We start from the raw sequence: 21,245 nt of genomic DNA, 5'->3' as shown, positions 1-21,245 counted from the left end.
GTTGTGTACCATTTCATCATGGGTCATAAGAGGAAATCAACAGTTTCATCTTGCAAGCCTTATTTAGTTCATAGAACAAATAATTTATTATCATCATGTAATGCCACTCTGTGTGTGTGTATGTGTGTGTGTGTGTGTGTACGTGCCTGTGTGTATGTGTGCACAGAGGGTCTTCTCTCACATAAATAAGGAATTTAGAAGTTGTGCTGTCTCTGAGGAACATCCTGGTCCTTCCTCACGGTTGCCAAATTGCTGCTGTGGCTCCTTTGTGACTACATTCGCTAGAGCTCTATTGATGAGGAAACGTTTAAACAGCAGAACTGGAATGAAAAACAGATGCAAAAGAGTCTAAGAATCAGGCTTCAGAAGCAGGAGTGGAAGATGAGAGAGACAGAGAGGAATTCAGAGACTGAGAAGTAACCTGGGCAGAGGCTCTTCCTCTTCTGGTCCTGAGTAAACTGTTCCGGATAACTCTAGACTGGCCTTGAAGGGCTTTTTACAACAGTCCAGCAGTGAAACCTCAGAGACTCATCAAAAGCCAAACAAATACTTAGGGCTGGGGAAGCAGCCCAGCCATGGAAGCATCTGCCTGAGGGGCATGAGGACCTCAGCTAGAGTTCAAAAACCACAAGCGTGCCCCCAGGGGCTCAATTCAGCCAGTCTAGCCTAATTGCTGAGCTCCAGCCGTGGGAGGCCCTGCTTCAGAGGAAGTGGGCCATGTTCCTGAAGATGTCATGCAGGGTTGTCCTGCATCCACATGCACATACAAACACATATGGGCACATACATATGCACACGCATCCACACACAGACAGTTTTTAAAAAGTGGACATCATCTAAGAAACAACACCTGAGCTTGTCCTCTAACCTGTATATGACCTGTATATAAACATGTGAGCATGCACACACATACAGGGAGACAAAACCTTATATAGTAAAGTAGGTATCTCACTTCACAGGAGGAAAACATACCCATGCTTTTTCTGCCCATCTTATTCTATGAATATGAGACTCAGGTAATAAGGCGCATATGGAAGGGTTTGAAAGCCAAAGCCAAAGCATATGGTATGTATGGGTTGTGACAAATATTGTCATTATTCTAAACACTCTGATTTTGTGTACAGCTTCTTTGGAAACCCTTGCTCATTTTAAAGCCAATTGAGTCCTCCAGGATACTAATGCCTTTTGAAATACTCATAAAATGTGACCAAAACAGAGATCAAGTGCTGTTCAAACCAGGTTAGATGTGTCTGTTTTACAACAGATGAGCTTTGAGAAGGAGCCACATTATGCCAGGGTTCAGGCACACAGAGGCAAGACAGCCATGCCCTTGAAGTATGCATGAGTGGAAATAAGTCAGCCCAGGGCAACCAGCACTGGGAGTGCTGAGGGAGAGAGCCTGAGTGTTCTAGGAGGGGAAGCAGGCTGCTCATGGGAGGTGATGGTCACCTGGACGTGGAGGATGAACCCGTGACCAGGTGACCAAGGCAAAGCGGAAGGGCCCTGGCCTCAAGACCAGACCAGCCTCCAGCACAGGATCTACTTTATCACCAAGCTGTGATGATTCTCAAGCTGTCATCAAAGGCTGAGAATGTCCTCACATCCAGATCTCAGTGTCTCCCTGTCACTTTCGATCACAGTCATCAACTGTACGGATCCTGGGCACCAAGAGAACAGCGTCCGGCAGGTCCATGCCAGCGGCCCCCACAGGTTCAGCTTTGGGACCACTGTGTCCTACCAGTGCAGCCACGGCTTCTACCTACTGGGCACACCTGCGCTCAGCTGCCAGGGAGATGGCACCTGGGACCGGCCCCGTCCACAGTGTCTCTGTAAGTAGATAATTTGCTTTGAGTAACTAGTGGACAGACATATCACAGAGCATGCCCCACATATGTCCAAGTCTGTGCACATGTGTGTTATGCCACCATGGACATCAAGACCCTTTTGGGGACACTGTTGCCAAGGTGCCATGCTAATACACACATTATTCCTGGACAGGGCTGTCCCCTATCCCCTCTGGTACTGCCGTGAACCCTTGAAACCTTTGAGGACTCTCCCTGCAGAGCTGACTGCATAGTGAGACACCATATCTTCATTTTACCCCTTTCTGGCTTTTCCAGAAAGATAGCATGTACTAGTCATCTTTCTTGTTGCTGTGAAAAAAATATTTGACAAATGCAACCTAGGAAGGGAGGGCTTGTTTTGGGTCACAGTCTGAGGGTACAGTTCACCGTGGCAGGGAAGTCATGGCGGCAAGAGTCTGGGGCAGCTGATCATGGTGCATCCACAGAAGAAGCAAAGAGCGATGCATACTGGTGCTCAACTCATCTTCTCCTTTTCTGTTTAGCCCAGGACCCCAGCCCATGGAATGGCGCCACTGCATTTTGAGTGGGTTTTTCCATTTTATATAACCCAGTCCAGAAACTCCCTTACAATCATGCCCAGAAGCTGTCTTATAGCTAATTCTAGATCTTGCCATGTTGCTAATTTTAACCATCACACAAGACACGAACCCCTTTCCTCAGGAGGACTGAAGCAATATTGTCAGTCTGTCTGGATGCCAGTATCCCAGTCAGCTTGGATGCTAACTCCGGGCGTTGCCAATGAACAAGCCATGCAGTTTTGGAGACATCCACTACCCTCCCAGAGTCATAGCTTCTTCAGCTTTGAAAATGATGGGGATACTTGGGCATGAATATAATAAAAATCAAATGTATCATGGGATGGAACATGCACTGTTAGAAAAGGCTTACATAACCCAAGCCTGCCCAAGGAACCAGGGAGGCACCCACGCTATGTCACTTAAAAACTGAACTCTTTCTTTTGGTCCTCGTGAGAGGAAGCCCCAGACATTCTGTGGAACCCTTGAGTATTCTCACGCATGGAGTCCATTGTCACTCTTGACAACCTCTTTCTTTCTGATCTGTGTTACCATTTCACCTTTGAGTAAAGTTTCCTTCCTTGCCTCTATGAAAAAAGAAAAGAAAACAAAAAGAAAATGATGGGGATAACCATCTCACAGGATTGTTCAAAGGCTGCATGGGTAAATCCACATAGGACTAGTTTACTCTCCCGCACACAAGGCTACCGCATAAGTGATAGCGGCATTTATTGCTATTAGGAAAAGTTATAAGGACAGTATGGAGAAAAACAAGCCAGGGGAGGGACCCAAGCCCTGACACTGGCCTCTCGGTCTTAGGAAATGAGCAGTGCCCTTGGGTCTCTGCACTCTCGCTGCTGAAATGGAACCTTGTGGGTTGCTCCCTCCCCATCTTCCTAACATAGAAGCAAAGAGGCACTCCTGAAGCATTGATGGCCACTGAATTGTAGCCATCACCAGTGCACCTGTCCTTGTGAGGCATACTCTTGTTGTGAGCCCTCTAGTCTGGGTGCCTCTATTCAAAGCCCCTTGCTTATAGGCGTAGTAGGAGACCAGGTTTACAGCTCACTGCCAATGTGTCCTTTGCCTGGGGACCCTGACATGGCCATCCAGGCCCATGTATGAATGATAAGTTATTTGGACTTTCAAATGGACAACTGCCTGCGTATGGTGTGCCAGCCAAGCTTTGGAGACTTTAGTGGCTTTCAATCATAATAAGGGGTGTTCTGATCTTTCCTTATCAGCATCAGTGTCCTGCCTTGTGCCCTCTCTAGATATATATGGTGACTGTGAAGATCCTCCTGCCTATTGGCAGAATTTTCTGTCCCACCAGCCAGCTCCCAAATAACCACACAGCACACAGAGACTTATTATTAATTATAAATGCTTGACCAATAGCTTAGGCTTGTTACTAACTAGCTCTTACAACTTAATTTAATCCATATTTCTTATCTATGCTCTACCACGTGGCTTGGTACCTTTCCTCAGCACGGCATGCTCATCTTGCTTCTCCCTGTGACTCCTGGGGAATCCTTTCTTTATCCTAGAGCTCTCTCCCTGTTTGCAAGTCCCACCTAACCTCGTCCTGCCTAGCTATTGGCCATTTAGCTCTTTATTAAACCAATGAGAGCAACATATGTTCACAGTGTATGAAAAGGTTATTCCACAATCCCTGCCTCACCCCAATATTCAATCAAAGCCATGATCATGTCCTCTGAAACAGCTTCATGGCAGCCTCATCCCATCATTCTTCCACAGAGCAACCAGTGTGATTCTGATGCAGCATAGACCAAGTCATGTTTTGCTGGTGCTTCCTACCATGCTTAGAATAAAATCAGAATGTTATACCATGACCTGGCTTCTAGTGCCACCCCCATGTTCTCATCCACTCTTCCCTGGTTCATCTACACGCTGCAGTGATTTGAGTATGAAAAGTCCTGTGCAGGCTCATGGGCTTAAACACCAAGTCTCTAGCTAATGGTGCTATTAGGGAATGCTGTGAAAGCTTCAAGAGGTAGAACCTCCCTACAGGAAGCTGGTGATTTATAGTCCAGTCCTACTTCCTGTCCACTCTCTACTCCCTGACTTCAGACACAGTGTGGCTGACTGCCTCCACCCCTTCCCCACCATGATGGAAGTAAACCCTTACTCCCTCAAGTTGCTTCTTGCCAGATATTAGGTCATAGAAATAGGAAAAATAGCTGAGATACACACCAAATTCATTCTGGCCTTGGCCCTGCATACATCATGTTCCTCCCTTGATGTTCTTGACCCAGATGGCACAGTCCTGGTCTGTCATCCCAGAGAGACCATTCTTGACCACCCTATTTAAAAGTAGCCCCCCTCAGCTTGCCCCAGAGCACCCTTACCCTTTCTCACCTTTGTCTCTTCTCGTAACACCGCTATTCATTTACTCTATTTTTCGCCTCTCTTCCCCATCATAAGATCCAAGAGTAGATGAACTTTATTCCTCAGGCATATAGACCGGAGCCTATCACATAATAGACACTCAATAAACAAGGTACATTGACTGAGAAAGGTGTTGCCTTGTAAAAGGGGAAGCTAAGCCCAGTGCTGGTGCCCTAACCTGTGCGTCTCAATTCTGGGATCTTAATTTTATCACTGGCCTTCATGGTTATGCTTTGATGTTTCAGACAAAGGCATTTGCAGAGTGGGGGGGGGGAGGTTGGGAATGGTTGATGAGGCAACTTTAAGATTCAGAGAGAGGGACCAATGTAAACAGCCCGGAAGGATGGCTCCTTCTTTGCCTTGTCTGTTCTGTGTGCCATCTTTCTGTTTGGACATAGCTTGGGTCCACTCTATGGCAAGGAGGAAACAGAAAGAGACAAGCAGGAGGGACACAAGGAACCACCGTTACTGCATACCTACTATGTGCTGCATAGCTATTACTCTTTGCTTCCAACTTAGAAACGGTGTGATGAAGTGGGCAAGCTTTGTCTGCTGATGCCTGATGCATGAGCCAGAAGGAAGTCCACTCCCACAGATATCAAGGTTTCCTCCCCTTCCCCGATTCCCACAGCAAGCATGGATGGAGCGATGATGGCCGGTCCCCAACAGAGCCACTGAGATGTTTGCTCTTTCCCCACAGTGGTGTCCTGTGGCCATCCTGGCTCTCCACCTCATGCCCAGATGTCTGGAGACAGCTACATAGTGGGGGCTGTGGTGCGTTACAGCTGCACGGGCAAACGGACTCTGGTGGGAAACGCCACCCGCATGTGTGGACTGGATGGGCACTGGACAGGCTCCCTCCCCCACTGCTCAGGTATGGAGTATGGTGTGCAGGGCCCTGCAGGGGCCCTGGCTGGTGGGAGCATAACCCATGAGCAGAAGGGCATTACAACATAGGAGCCTATAGCTCGTTTTTCACAGGACAGCATCTCTAGAAGGCCTTCGTCAGTTCTGACTGAGTCCAAACAGTCCACAGCCAAGGGCACTGCTTGATGAGGTCCATCCGGAGCTTTAAGCCTATCTAGAAATCTGAGTCCATGTGCTCCTAGGGATGACAGTCCAGGCCCACCCCTGTGATCTTCTCTCCCCTGTTTCAGACTCTCTGGGCCCCAACCTGCCTCATTCTCTCTCATCAGTACCTAATTCAACTTGTTCCATGTCCTGACTGCCTCCTAGGATCGTCTTCACACCAGTCCCCAGGCATGTTCTTCTACTAAATTCTAAATCACTAGTCTCCAGGAGAACCCTGGCATGTCATTGAAATAACAAATGCAGGGAGCCACCGAAGATCCCGTGTCCACATTTCCTAAACCAGAAATTCATGCGTATTGTCTTGCAACAGAACAAAACATCTGAAAGTGAATTGTACCACCAGTAACTGAAACCACTGAGCTAAAAAAACGAGCAGCCACAGCTGAGTCTTCTTTGGGGTAAACCTGCCTGGCACTACCAAGGAATGCCTCCAGGGGGAGATGCTCTGTAGCCTGAGATTCCCGGGGAGGCTGCCTTCCCATTACCAATCCTTAGCCCTTTCCCTTTCCAGTTCCTTCCTAGGGGTAAAGATCCTAGCCTCCTGGTCACAAAAAGCCCCATTAGATACACGGCCTTTGTAGTCCAAGGTTTCCAGAAGAGCCTGCTTGCCAGTGTTTAGGACTCTGGTAGAATATCGAACTCTGATAGAATATTTATTAAGTCTCTCCAAAAAGGAAAAGATCCTCAAACCGCTGTGCCAAAGGGTTGCTGGTTTCCTGGGACAACCCCAAACACATCACTATGACCACCAGGATTTTTGCCATTCGGCCTTGTTAATCTCATGGACCACTTGACAAATGAAGTGGATAAGACTCCTTATGGACCATAAGATGCCTTTAGCCTGGGTGGAAGAAGACATGCTATCAAGGGCCCTGATTGCTTCCTGTGGGACTTCCACTGGATGTGCCTGGAATGTAGAATAGGAAGGGCAGAGTCATGTACGCAGAGGCCCTGGGTGTCCAGAGCAAGTTCCAGGAAGAAGGGGCGTTCAAAAGAGGCAAGAGGGATAGCGATCCATTTGTCCATTTCCTCCATGATAATTGCACCCAGTGCTTCCTTCTAGACTCTTCTCTGGGACAGTGTTCTTAACGTCTGTTTGACCTGCTTTGTTCTCCATGCAAAGGGAAGCGCCAAGTAGAGGAGAAAGAAACAGAAAGAAGCTTCAAGAACTTCCTGCCCATCAGCACAGTCATCCTCTTGGGCACAGTGTGAAAGCGAAAGTTTCTTCCAGCCCGGAGAATCACTTCCTTCTCTAGCATTGTGCCAGCAGAAGCTAGAAAATATTAGAGTCCGTTCTTGTCCAGAAAGCTAAGCGAAAGTCTCCCTGGATGAAGCATACACATGTCTTTTGCAGAAGCCTCTCCTGCATGTCTTTAAAAAATAACACACTTGCTGGGCAGTAGTGGTGCATGCCTTTGATCCCAGCACTCGGGAGGCAGAGGCAGGCAGATCTCTGTGAGTTCAAGGCCAGCCTGGTCTACAGAGTGAGTTCCAGGACAGCCAGGACTACACAAAGAAACTCTGTCTCAACAAAACAAAACAAAACCAAAAAAAAAAAAAAAGAACAAAAAGAAAAAGAAATAACACATTCAAGAATTCCAACTTTTGAGCCTCAACCTATGCAATCAGTGACAAGATAAGGACTAGCCAGCCTCCTCTCCTCAGTCCTTGACTCATCAGCCCCAGACTGCAAAGGACATGCAGACAGTTCAAGACCCGTCTCAGGTCTCAGCACCTTTGTTGATGAGTCTTTTCAGGAGATCGTCAGCCTCTGCGTGTCTGTCCCCACAGTGCAGTATTCTACCCCAGATTCCCACAGAGCACAGGGACTGCAGCGGGGACATCCTGTCCGAACAAGCCTAGAACTGCAGAACTCAGCTCCCATGCCTGCTTACAGTAGTGCTGGCTCCAGCTGAAGTAGGCTAGCCAGTGTGGAAACTGAGCCTTTCGCCATCGGGGGCCCCTTCCAGAACCCTGGCACCAGCTGTTCCCTGTGCTTCACCCTGGAAAACTCCAAAAGGCAACAAAACCTAGTCAAATGTAATAAGCTCTCTATTTCCTAAATGCAGGCAGAATGAGAAATACAGGGCTCCTTCATGTTCTCATTGTCTGAGACTAGACTTAGAAATAATTCTAAGGCTGAGGAAAGAGCCATCAAGGTTAAGTGATGAGAATATGACTAGCATGTTTCTGACTCCAGCAAACCCAGTGTGGTTTCAGTGTTACCATCAATGCTTACACATGTGGGTTCATGAGAGTACAGAGGCCACCAAAGCTGGAATCTTTATCTCCTGACAAACCACTTATTCTGACATCTTTCTCCTCCACGGAACTCCGCAGTGTGTCTCTGTCCATGGAGCCTGGTTCCCTCAGGCACTGGGGCCTATGGCTCTGTCTCCTGTTGTCTGTCCTCCTTCAGTCCTTGGGTCCTTCGGCACCCTCTTGAGAGGGTCTATAGAATGTCAAAAGCCAGACAAATGGGAGAGTAGCATACCAGAGGGGGCGGGGCAAAAAATGGAAAGACAGGGTGTAAGGCATTCCAGCCGTAGTTCATCTGTGTGCAGGATCAGTGGCTAGAGAATCTTCAACTAAAAGACCAGGGTTAACTACCCCAAATAGTTACCATTTCCTCATGGCAAGAACATAGACAGCATATGCATCAAAACATGATATGTAACCAATTCTTGTTATATCATTTATTAATCACTACTTATCAATTAAAAATAAAATGAAACTTTAAAACTAACAGAAGGTGGCTCGGTGGGTAAAGATGCTTACCACCAAGGCTGACAAAACTGAGTTCGATCCCTGGAACTCGTGGAGGAAGGAACGAACTGGTGCCTTCGAATTGTCCTCTGTTCTCCACATACCTGTTGTCACTTCCACAGTAGTCCATCACTGAAGGAAGCCAGGACAGGAACTCAAACAGGGCAGGAACCTGGAGGCAAGAGCTGACGCAGAGACCGTGGAGGGATGCTGCTTACTGGCTTGCTCTCTTATGGAACCCAAGACCACAGGCCAAGGGATGGCACCACCCACAATGAGCTGGACCTTCTTAGATCAATCACTAGATAAGAAAATGCTCTATAGGCTTGCCCACTTCCCCATCTTATGGAGGCATTTTCTCAGTTGGGATTCACTCCTGGATGACTCTAACCTGTGCCAAATTGATACAAAATTAGCCAGTTCTCATGCCATGGCTGATTGCATGTGTGCACGAACACACACACACACACACACACATATGTATATGCATGCATGCACACACATGATAGATAAAAAAAATTTTAAAGTATTAGAAGACAGATAAAGGCCAGAATCAAATTCAGGCTGAGCTGTTGGAGGGTGAAACCATGGTAAAGCATTTGAGGCTTTATTCTGTCAGCACTGAAAATCCCCCAAGAGATGTTCTTACAGGAAAGAAACAGGGTGAGATGGTTGTTCAAGGTCAGTGATGTGGGTTAGTGCTTCAGCTGGGAGAGATTAAGAGGAAGGGACTGTTTGGGAGGCTTTTGAAGTCATCCAGGTAAAAGAATGGTGGGCATCTAAGCTAAGACCAAGAATGTGCTGAGGATGGAGAGGGCACCAACGGTCAGCAGGTGTGGGAGGAGATGAGGCGCGAGAGAGAAGCAGGAGACGTGGCAGCCTGGACCATCGGAGCTTCCCTGCCTGTGCAGCTCCCCTTGGATCTGTGTGCTCTGACTACTGAGTAGTGAGGCAAAACATTTATTCTGACATCTTCCTCCTCCGTGAGGCTCTGGAGTGTATCTCCATAACATGGAACCTGGTTCCCTCAGGCTCCGTCTCCGGTTGTCTGCCCTCCCTCACCTCACCTCCTAAACACTTACATTGCAATTAGTGCAGACACTGTGGGGTGGGCACAGTCCTTCGTCCCCTCCATCATCCACAGGTTTGTTGCTTCCTCCTTAACAACAGACATCTCTTTCTCTCCCCCAGACCTCAGCTCCATTTGTATCCACGACAAAATAAACAATAAAAATCCCTCAACGTTTGCTGGGTTCTCCTTTCACAGGAACCAGCACAGGAGTTTGTGGTGACCCGGGGATCCCAGCCCATGGCATCCGTCTAGGGGACAGCTTTACCCCGGGCAGTCTGATGCGCTTCAGTTGTGAAGCTGGCCACGTGCTCCGAGGATCTTCAGAGCGAACGTGCCAAGCCAATGGCTCCTGGAGCGGATCACAGCCCGAGTGTGGAGGTAATGTATGTGACCCTTCTGCTTCTCCCCTCTGCCCTGCCCCAGCACTCCCACTCCCAGACACACTCCAAATGCCCACCCTTGTGGACAGTGGACACCAACAGACAGCTCACATCCATTTTTATTAGTGATCCGAAGATAAATATGCTCACCCCTCACATAAAAAAGGAAAAGCTAAAAGAGATTAAATGACCCCATAGATGATTAATTTTTCCTGTAGTTTAATTTAGTAAGCATGTGCTAAATGTTATGGTCTGTGTTGGAGAGACAATGGTGACCAGAACAGACCCACACAGTGGTGTCTGAATGCCTGCATCCTCCCAAAATTCATATGGGTGAACTCTGATCACCAAGATAGTGGGTCCTCTGGGGAGGGCAGGTCATGAGGGGTAAGCCTCAAGTCAAGCTCTGATGACAGGGACCCAGAGTGTTCTGCCCTTCCTGCTATGTGAGGACACAGTGAGATGCCACCAGCCACAAACCAGAAGGCAGATTCTTGCCAGACATGGAATCTATAGGCCTCTTCATCTTGGGCCTCAGCCTCCAAACAGAAAGTGAATGAATCTCCAGTTTTTAAAAGCTTAGTGTTGTATTATAGAGGCCTGGACAAACTAAGATATGCATCTTGGTCAATCAGAGCTTGCAGGCCAATGCAGGAGATGTGGGACACTCAGAGGACCAAAAGAAAATTATTAATAAGGTTGTAAAATGGGCCTCAAGGATGTCTTCCAAGGCAGCACCAATAAACGAAAGCCACTCCTAAATTTCTGGGGAGGGAATTCTATTTTGAAATATCTCTCCTAAATCCATCTTTTTGCAACTGTCCATGTGTCTGTCTCTTTTTTCTCTCTCTCCATCTCTCTCTCTCTCTCTCTCTCTCTCTCTCTCTCTCTCTCTCTCTCTCTCTCTCTCTCTTTTCTATAAAGCAAAGCCCTGAACTGTCCTGGTTCAGAGAGTTTTAACAACTTTGAATGAGGTTGAACAGGAAAATAGAGGAGAGGGTGTGAATTAGCTATGTAGGAAGGTGGGATTGGGACAGGGCCATGCCTCTGCCAAGCAGCGCTGAGAACTCATGTGGAGTGAAGAGTCAGTCATTCAGTGTGGAATCAGCGCCAGACGGTCCAACCATGGTCTTGCCACATGATGCAGGCATAGAATGTTCTGGAATCAGGAGTGAGGCTTCACCAGATAGTGAGGAGGCGGGGCAGAGTGTGTGGGGCAGAGGGGGCTTGGCAGTGGTTATGGTTAATCCGGGCGTCTAAGATGACCAAGGAAGGGGTGGGTTTGTAGATAGAGTGAGAGACAGTGAAATAGTGGCAGAATCCACAGATCATAGGATCAGACCAAAAATCAACAGAGAACTGGTCCGGGGGCAGGGTGGGGTGGGGGGCGTGAGCTGGAGAGAAGAGGCAGCAGACAGAGCAGGAGCTGGAAGCTGAGGTGGAATGTTCCTGAAGAGCTAGGTGAGCTGTCCAGGTGCGCCTTTCGTGGTGTGCTATTTGGATTCTGTAGAACTCTTTAGTCTTATCAAGAGAGGCTTGAGATACCAGGGAAGTGCAAGGCGAGGGAGAGTTCGGTGTTTCCTTAAACACCCCAATGGCTTGTAGCTCTTTTGATGACACTCAGATCCTAGGGTGGAGTCAGCCGTCAACAGGGGGTCTGGTCAGACATTGGACAAGAAAGAGTTGGACTGGAAGTAAATGTTGCGGGGGGACAAACGTGCATGACTCTCATCACCCTTCTAGGCTCTTCCAAATTCTAATTTTCGACCCTGACACCGGCTCCCTCCTCGGGCTTTCTTCAACTGTGACACTTACGCTTATTATTTTACTTCGTATGTTTAGTGTGTGGATTTCTTAAGAATAGGCTTGAGGCCTGGCAGGGGCGGGGTGTAGCTACTCGAATAAGAGCCCTTGCTCTGCAAAAATGAGGTCATGAGTTCAAATCACCAGCACCCATGCAAAAAGCCATGTGTGGCTTTGAGTGCCTGTAATCACAGCATAGAGGATCGAGACATGTGGATCCTGGAAGCTTGATGGCCAGTAACCACGCCAAAACATCAAGCTTCCAGTTCAGTGAGACCCTGTTCAAAGCAGTTAAGTGGAAAGTGAGAGAGGAAGCCATCTGACATCCTCCTCTAGCCTCTGCATGTATTGCATGGGTGCAGACACCTGCACATTCCCATGTGTGCACTACACACATCCACCACCATCACCTCCACCACCATCATCTCTACCACCACCACCACCACCACCACCACCACCACCACCACCACCACCACCATAACCACCATCACCACCACCACCACCAAAACCACCACCATCTCCACTACCATCACCACCACCACCATCACCACCACCACCACTCAGAAAGAACAAACTTCAGATCCTTGAGCCTGGGGAACAAAACTTGTTCACTGTGTCCCAGGCTCCTTGACAAGACAAAAATCAGTTGGATGAATGGAAGGCAAGGCCTGTCTGCAACAAATGTTGCTCATCATTACAAAATCAAATCAACTATTGGAACTAAACGCTCTGTCCTGGTGGGCACAAGTGACCCTAACTACATATCAAGTTGATGAATTCATAATTCAGAAAATTATTTCAACTGTCTAGCCAAGTGGGATTTGTTTACATCCTACAGACAAAGAAAGCTACAAAGAATTCTCAAACTATTTTCAGCCATCAGAGTATTAGAAACTGACTTGGACCAGCAGGTCCTTCCTCAGTGACAGATCCCTGAAAGGAATGACCAGGGGGTCAGAAAATAAAGAAGATATGGAAGTTGGGGTCAGGAGGTCTTATACAAGCTGTCTATGCCAAGCAAGTTTATTAAGAAGTGCAGCATCTTATGTACAGTTTTGGGGGGTGGGGTGGGCAAAATGGGCAAAGTAAGCAAAAGTGATCCACAGTGGGATGACGTCAACAGAAAGCTACTCAAGCAGTGCTGCCTGAAGGAAAGATGAGAGCTCTCGAGTGTGCTGGAGTGGTCATGGCCTCAGGACTGATAACTGTGTCCCCTTAGAGGGGAGAGTTGGGTTCTCAGGATGAAGCCACAGCTCCCCCAAGGCCCTGGCCCAGGTCGTTACTGGCCTTGCCAGGCATATTCCTGGTTTTAGACAAATGTCCGTTCTCCATACATGTGGGCCTCAGGGAAAGCCTTGGTTTGCCTGGCTCCCAACAAAAACAATGTTGATATTATTGTGCAAAAACTATTATATATGAAATGTAAAATAGACAAAACAAATAGTAATTGTTCATTGTCATCAAGAGCCAAGATTTTCAGCATCTAATAATAAAGAAGTGGGGACCAGGGAGGTGGCTTCCCATCTAGGAGTGCTTGTGACACAAGTATAAGGAGCTGAGTTCAAATCCCCAGCGCCCACATTTAAAAACATAGCCAGGTATGGCTATACACATATAATCCCAGTGCTTCTGGGGGCAGAGAAAGGGGGATTGCTATGTCTTGCTGGCCACCACCTGGAGGGAGCCATGTGACTTCTAGCAACCACCCTAGATTCAGGTTCAGTGGAGACCCTGTCTCAAAGGTATAAGGTAGAGAATGATAGAGTGGGATACCCAACATTGTCCTCTGGCCTCTGCAGGTATGCAAGGGACACATGCTTCTGTGTGCATACATATACCTATACCATACTCACACACACAATTCTTAAAGACTTTTCATTTTAAACTTTTTGTTTTAAAGGCTGTTTTATTTTAAGGCAAACTCCTAACCCCCAAGTTGGACTGGCAGTGTCACCATCCTCTCTTGACATATTTCCAATTTAAAAAGTTACCTGTGCAGCCCAAACATCTGGAATCAATGACTGTCTGACCACGGTGTGGACCCTTAGTGCCCTGCATTGTGATCTCTAAACCTGTTCTCCATTAAAGGGATCCAGGTTCTTGGGAGAAATGGTTGCAGAGCTGGGTCAGGGACTATACAAAATAAACCTGGAATATTCCATCTCTCCAGCAAGGAACCCTTTGGGGTCATTTAAAAGAAACCCAAGAGCCATATTGAAGAAGCTCCCCTTAACCAACGGTTGGGCAACTTGACTGCCAACAGGAATAACAATAGCAGTGAATGCTAACGTGCTCAGTATACTTAAATCCAGGAGTTCAAATGTTCCTAAATAAACTCACCTTTGAAGAATGCTAGGAGACAAAAACTTGTTATTCTTATGCCTAATTAAAAAATGAGGGGAAAAAAGTCCAGCATTGTGCCAACCTTTCTTAATGAACTGTATTACAAGCTAAACCAGTATCTGCTGCTGAGGTCTAGGGCTGTGGTGATTCAGTTGCCTAGTTCTCGTTTCTGGCTTTCTCTCCTGCTTTAAACTTCCCTTTCCATGGAAACCAAAGACCCAAGAAACAGATCGACCAGAGAGAGAAAGATGCCATGAAACTGGGGGCAGTGGGGAGTCGGGAAAGATCTGGGAGAAGATGAGGGAGGGGAAACCGAGATCAGAATATATTGTATAAAAATACTTTTATTTTCAATAATAAATAAATAAAATTGAAAAATAAAAGATCAACCAGATCAAGAGCCCCATTAGCCAGCATCCTGGAGAAGCGTCTAGAAGGAACCTTATGTAAATATGATCACAGACGGCAGGAGAAGGGGAATGAGGGCTGGAGGTGGCTGCCAGTGAAGTGTTTGCTGTGTAAGCACGAGGACCTGAGTTCTGGTCCTCAGCACCCATGTAAAAGCAGGCATGGCTTGTGCTTATAGCCTTACTGCTATGGAAGGAGGCGGCAGAGACAGGCGGATCCCTGGAGCCCATCGGCCAGCCAGCCTAGCCAAATTGATGAACTCAGATTCAGTCAGAGACCCTGTCTCAAAAAAATAAGGTGGAAAGTGATCAAAAAAGACACCCGATGTCTACCTCACGCCTCCACACACATGTTCACACATGCACAGGCACACTTGCACACAGGAATGCATACAAACACACACAAAAAAAATAATTTTAGAAGTAAAAATCTTATACAGGCCTGTCCTTTTCTGTAAGGGACACAATCAGACACAAGAGCAGCGTGAGATGTATCCCCATCTTCAGGGTCCTCTGTGGGTCTTCGACTCAGGCAGTTTGGGTTCTGGGGAATAATGCATTCTTTTGCTTTCCCAGTGATCTCTTGTGGGAACCCCGGAACGCCAAGCAATGCCCGAGTGGTGTTCAGTGACGGTCTAGTGTTCTCCAGTTCCGTCGTCTACGAGTGCCGTGAAGGCTACTATGCCACGGGCCTGCTCAGCCGACACTGCTCCGTCAATGGCACCTGGACAGGCAGCGACCCCGAGTGCACAGGTGAGACCCAGGGCCCTGCGACAAATGGTAGCTCAGAGCACCAGGACCTTCCTGCTGAGTAAAGCTGTCCGTGGGCGTCTGGGGAAAATGACTGGAGTGGGAACGTAAGTCAGAATGTAAGCTTACAGTCCCATAGCTTCTGCGTGTTGAGCATGTTCTGTGCGGCAGCCATGGAGCTCAGTGCTTCGTTTCCCATGTACATGGTGCTGGAGTCACACCAAAACCCGATGAGGTAGCAGTAGGTATCTACTCTCTGAGGGGTGGGTTGTTTTTTTTTTTTGTTTTTTTTTTTTTTTTTTTTTGGTTTTTCGAGACAGGGTTTCTCTGTGTAGCTTTGCGCCTGTCCTGGAACTCACTTGGTAGCCCAGGCTGGCCTCGAACTCACAGAGATCCGCCTGGCTCTGCCTCCCGAGTGCTGGGATTAAAGGCGTGCGCCACCACCGCCCGGCCAAGGGGTGGGTTTTAATAAGAAAGAATAATAGGCCGAGTGGTGGCAGCGCACGCCTTTAATCCCAGAACTCGGAAGGCAGAGCCAGGTGGATCTCAGTGAGTTCAACTGGTCTATGGAGCAAGATCAAGGACACGCTCCAAAACTACACAGAGAAACCCTGTCTCCAAAAAAAAAAAAGGGAATAATACATTTAATATTTAACAATAAGAATTAATATATTAAGTATTATATGTTATGTATGTAATTGTTGTATGTGTTAACATAGGACATAGTATATATTAATAAATGTATATGTATTTGACAGCTAAGGTTCAGAGAGGTTGATACAATATATCAGCATTATTCAGGCTCTAGCCCGTCCCTTGGGCTTTCCCTTTCCTCTCAGGACAAAGGCTCAGGTCTGTCACACTCTCTCCACTTTGAAGCTGTCACCACCCACCATCTTTCCATCCTTCCCATCCTCAGAACCATCTCCACCCCAGTCCAGCTCCTGAACATGGTGTCTGCATAGCTCCCCTTCCTTGACCCTTTCAAGGTACCCCAGACCCTTTTCCTTAGAAGGCCAAGTACTGTGGGACCCAGATGGAGGGAAGAGATGGACTGAGTGACCCTGACATTCTTTCTTTCAAAGTCAGCTCTGTGAGTTCAGACTCTATCCAAAATTCCATATTAAATACACAGATCACCAGGCATACCCGTCTCAATAACAAAACAGAGACCTCATTATTGCAGAGGTCCTAAGACCCTGCTTCTGGGCCATTTCAGCCTGAAAAAGTCTCCCAGGAAGACTATCGTGCATCCCTTGGCAAACTGTCTTTTTGATCCATTAATAAACACATCTTGGGTTCTTCAGTCTAAAAACCCTCTTTGCCCAGAACCTCACCTACTTTAGGAAAAAAGTCCTGTGATCCTTCCACTCAGAGGAGTGGGTTAGAATAAGAAGGGTGGCCACAGTGCATTTGGATGGCATGCATGGTATAGGCGTAGAGAGTGGGCCTATGGGTCAGCTGATACAGGGAAATTTGGCTGTGCCCAGTGGTGCCCAGGGCTTGGCTGGTCTGACAGTTCCTTCTTAGGTGGGTGCAGGAGTGATGGAGATGGATCAAAATGCTGAAGAGACCCAAGGCCTGGGTGAACAGTGCTGTGTCTCTCTTGCTCTAGTCATAAACTGTGGTGACCCCGGGATTCCAGCCAATGGCATCCGACTGGGCAATGACTTCAGGTACAACAAAACTGTGACATACCAGTGTGTCCCTGGCCACATGATGGAATCACACAGAGTATCTGTGCTGAGCTGCACCAAGGACCGGACATGGAATGGTACCAAGCCAGTTTGCAAAGGTACACCTGGAGGCTGAGGATGTAGATGGGGGCCAAAGAAGATACACAAGTAGACATTAGCCTTGAGCATCCAGAAGGGAGGGGTGGCATCATAGCAGAAGTGGGCAAGGTGAAGACTGGTCCTGCACAATGATTGTCAGGAAACTGGAAGATACTGAGAAAAGGTCTGAGCCTTAAGCATCCTGGAGGGCTATATGATGGGAAAACAGAAATGTTATATATAAGATGGTGTAATAGGAGAATAGAAGTGTTATATGAGAGATGGGTCAGTGTAAAGTAAAAGATCAGAGCTGCCACGGATCCCTTCTAGTTCTGGCCCAGACTGCAGCTGATTCAGGATAGCCGGGGGTACTGGTGATAGCAATCGGGCTGGTTTCCCCCAGGGCAGCCCCAGAACTCAGCCTCCTCTGCTCTCCCCACAGCTATCATGTGCAAACCTCCTCAGCTCATCCCTAACGGGAAAGTGGTGGGGTCTGACTTCATGTGGGGCTCTAGTGTGAGCTATGCCTGCCTGGAGGGGTACCAGCTTTCCCTGCCTGCCGTACTCACCTGCGAGGGAAATGGATCCTGGACCGGAGAGCTGCCTCAGTGTTTCCGTGAGTGATTCCCAAGGGCCTTAGGCATGATCTCCATGAGGCCACACATTCCCCTTCCTGCTCACACATGTGTGTACACAGAGCTCTGCTACAGAAAGCATAGAGTCAGTAGCCCCCTCCATAAAGCAGAGATCTTTCTCAAGACACCATTAAAGCAGGAGGAAAATTTAAAGAAAGAAATTGAGAATATTTTAATGGAGGCCAGAACTTAGACACTGTCTAAAGTCAAGTGGAAAGAAATGAAGTCAGAGGTAACAGCAATGTCCTCTGACCTGAAGGGTTGCTCACCAAGTGAGACAAGTACCCAAAGATGTGAGGCCGTCTCATGCCAGAGACTTGTCTCTCTTCATGGAAAAGACATCTGGGGGCTGCAGCTTTCTGTTGAGAGACTGTCCATTATCCACCTACCCCAGCTGCGTTCTGATGAGTTCCAGTCCATTCCAGGACTCAGGTTTCCTGGGTTCCGAAAGAAGTGGGCTGCAGGATTCTAGATGCAGTCCATGAGTGGGCTCTGGAAAAATTGTTCCAGCTTCATGCTGCACACAGCAGTAGGGTTTACCAGTTGCCCCCCTACTGTTATCCCTCAGAAATAATCTACATGCCCTGGCCACTGTTAGGTACCTGTGAAATTCTGCTCCACTTGGGGAACTGCCACCATGCTTAGCATCAACAGCTCAGAAAAAAAAAAAAAACAGGGATGTTGTTTATGATTATACTTATGACATTCTCAGGACACTAGGGAGATGTGTGCCAGGGCACAGCCTCAGGGTGGTCTGGACTCAACTTTGCTTTTCCTCATGAAACAAAGATCTGCATTGCCTTTAAATAATAAATAATCATACGAAGGGTGGGAGTGTAACTCAGTAGCAAAGTGCATGCATAGTGGTATGATGTTCTGGGTTCCATTCCTAGTACACACCAAACAACAATAAACTATGGTCATTGTTTAAATAAAAAAAAAAGCCAAAACCATACAGTAGCTGGGGAGATAACTCACTCAGTAAAGTACTTGCCTTGTAAGCATGGGAACCTGAGTTTGATCCTCGGAACCCACATTTTTAACAAAAAGCTGAGTGTGGTAGCAAGCACTTGCACCCAGTACTAGGGAGGCAGAGACAGACAGACCCCCTGAGCTTGCAGGTCACCCAGCTTAGCATACGCGGCAAGATCCAGGCCAGTGAGAGATCTGCCTCAAAAAACAAGGTGGACCACACCTAAAGAATGACAGCTGAGGTTGTCCTCTGGCTTCCACACACACACACACACACACACGCACGCACACGCGCACACACACGCACACACACGCACACACACGCACGCGCACGCACACGCACGCACACACACACACACACACACACACACACAATTGTACTCTATTAAAAAAACATGAAGGAAAAAACTTTCCAAACATAGCTATAGTTATAATGATATATGTTCCAGTTCTTATAAATGGTATTGGATCCTGACACATTATTTCATGACCTGTATTTGTTGACAGGCCACCAAGTGCTTTCCAAGCATACATACTGATCTGTGTACCATCATTTTAATGGCTTTCAAAGCCTTTCTAAAGGTTGATTTGTGTGTGTGTGTGTGTGTGTGTGTGTGTGTGTGTGTGTGTGTGTGTAAGCCGGAGTTGCCAATGGTTGTAAACCATCTGACCTGGTTACTGGGAACAAAACTCAGGTCCTCTGCAAGAGGAACATGTGCTCTTACTCATTAAACTGTCTCTCCATCCCCCACTGATGATAGTTTAAAGAGTCCCTTGTTGTATATTCCTCAACCTGTTTAACCTTCTCCTATTGGTGGGGAGTTAGGTTATCTCCAAGTCAATCATGTTATAAGTAACTAAGTAATAAAAATCCCTAAAACCAGCATTTCCTCATTCTTGTAGAAAAGTTCTAGAAGTGAGTGTGCTGGGCCAAAGGGTAGGCACTCTGTACTTCCTGACATATGTTGCCAAAAGGCCTTCTAGAAAGAGTATCCAATTTACATTTCCCACCAACAGTATGAGGATGTTTTCTTTTCCTTTTTCTCCCCCATCCCTTTTTTTTTTTTAAAGATTTATTTATTATGTATACAGTGTTCTGCCTACATGCCAGAAGAGGGCACCAGATCTCATTACAGATGGTTGTGAACCACCATATGGGTTGCTGGGAATTGAACTCAGGCCCTCTTGAAGAGCAGCCAGTGCTCTTAACCTCTGAGCCATCGCTCCAGCCCCATTCCCCTCCCCCATTCCTTCTAGTTTTCTTGGTTGTTCACAATTATCCTCGATGATCGTATATTACCAACGTAACCGTAAAGCACTCAAAAAGGCAGCCTTGAAGAATAACAGGCAGCTATTGATGTCTAACTTTATTTGCTTCTTGTTCCTAAGGAAAGTGAGGAGGGGATAAACCATTCGTTTGATGGGAGCACAAGACCTTAAAAAGCAGAGAAATCATAGATCCTTTTCCACAAACTTGGCTGTGTGTGTGTGTGTGTGTGTGTGTGTGTGTGTGTGTGTGTGTGTGTAAGTGCAGCAGGAAGCGGCAAGTTAGAGTCAACCATCATTTAGCCATCTAAAGGACAGCTCCAAACTCCCACATCACCTGGACCCAGGGCCACCACACCCACTGTGGGATTCAGCCTTCAGTGGAACACAGCTTCGCTCTTGCTAAGAAGAGAAGAGCTGGGAAATAATATCGTGGCATCCTATAGAAGTGGAGATAGAATTATAGGAGAAAATTATGTAATGATTGGAACCATGTGGGCATTGACTTTGCACTGTGCACGGTGTGAGTAACTGATGGAAACCAGAGGACACACATGTGAAAATGAGGAGAATGTTCTAGATGGCTTGTTAGTTTTGTGGGGCTCAGTCATCCAGCCTTACCAAGGCTAAGCGCACAACTCTACCGCTGAGCTACAAACCCCAACCACCTCAATGTCCAATGTTCCTGTAACATTACTCCATTAATCGGAGGAGGCTAATAAGCTCCCTTAGTGTAGGGATGAGAGGAAGCTTGTGACCATGCACAGGCAGAGTCCCCAAACACTTAACCCAGGCATGCTCCAGTTTCCAGGCCTCAAGTGAAAGAAACTAGCCAGGAGAAAGGGAAGGTTCTAGAAAGCATCTTGGGTCCACCTTTGTGTCTCGTCTTTGCAGCTGTGTTCTGCGGAGATCCGGGGGTCCCACCTCGAGGGAGGAGAGAAGACCGTGGTTTCTCGTACCGATCATCTGTGTCCTATTCCTGCCATCCCCCCCTGGTACTGGTGGGCTCCCCGCGGAGGTTTTGCCAGTCGGATGGGACGTGGAGTGGCACACAGCCCAGCTGCATAGGTAAGAGGAGCTGGAGGCGGTGGCCTGGCTGGTGGGCAGCTGTGATGGGGGGTTGAGTGATGGGACCACTTCCCCATCTTCCTGCCCTCACTTGTGGAGAAGGAGTCCTCCTCTGAACTCCTTGGAG

At 47.5% G+C, this 21,245-nt stretch overlaps 1 protein-coding gene across 1 annotated transcript in view; it reads left to right on the top strand.

The window, feature by feature from the left end:
- The window catches only part of Csmd2 (CUB and Sushi multiple domains 2), a 573,936-nt gene that overhangs the window by 535,293 nt on the left and 17,398 nt on the right, over window positions 1–21,245 (top strand). Inside the window, 7 exon segments of the mRNA XM_052718591.1 lie at window positions 1,641–1,829; window positions 5,490–5,663; window positions 9,915–10,097; window positions 15,229–15,405; window positions 17,018–17,197; window positions 17,620–17,793; window positions 20,945–21,118. Coding sequence (XP_052574551.1) covers window positions 1,641–1,829; window positions 5,490–5,663; window positions 9,915–10,097; window positions 15,229–15,405; window positions 17,018–17,197; window positions 17,620–17,793; window positions 20,945–21,118 — 1,251 coding nt within the window.

Source organism: Peromyscus californicus, unplaced genomic scaffold (genome assembly GCF_007827085.1).
Source record: "Peromyscus californicus insignis strain IS unplaced genomic scaffold, ASM782708v3 Scaffold_5__1_contigs__length_169319896, whole genome shotgun sequence".
In the NCBI taxonomy this organism is placed as follows: domain Eukaryota; kingdom Metazoa; phylum Chordata; class Mammalia; order Rodentia; family Cricetidae; genus Peromyscus; species Peromyscus californicus.
Note: the sequence above shows the minus strand (reverse complement) of the source record. Positions and strands in the feature narration are given on the sequence as shown.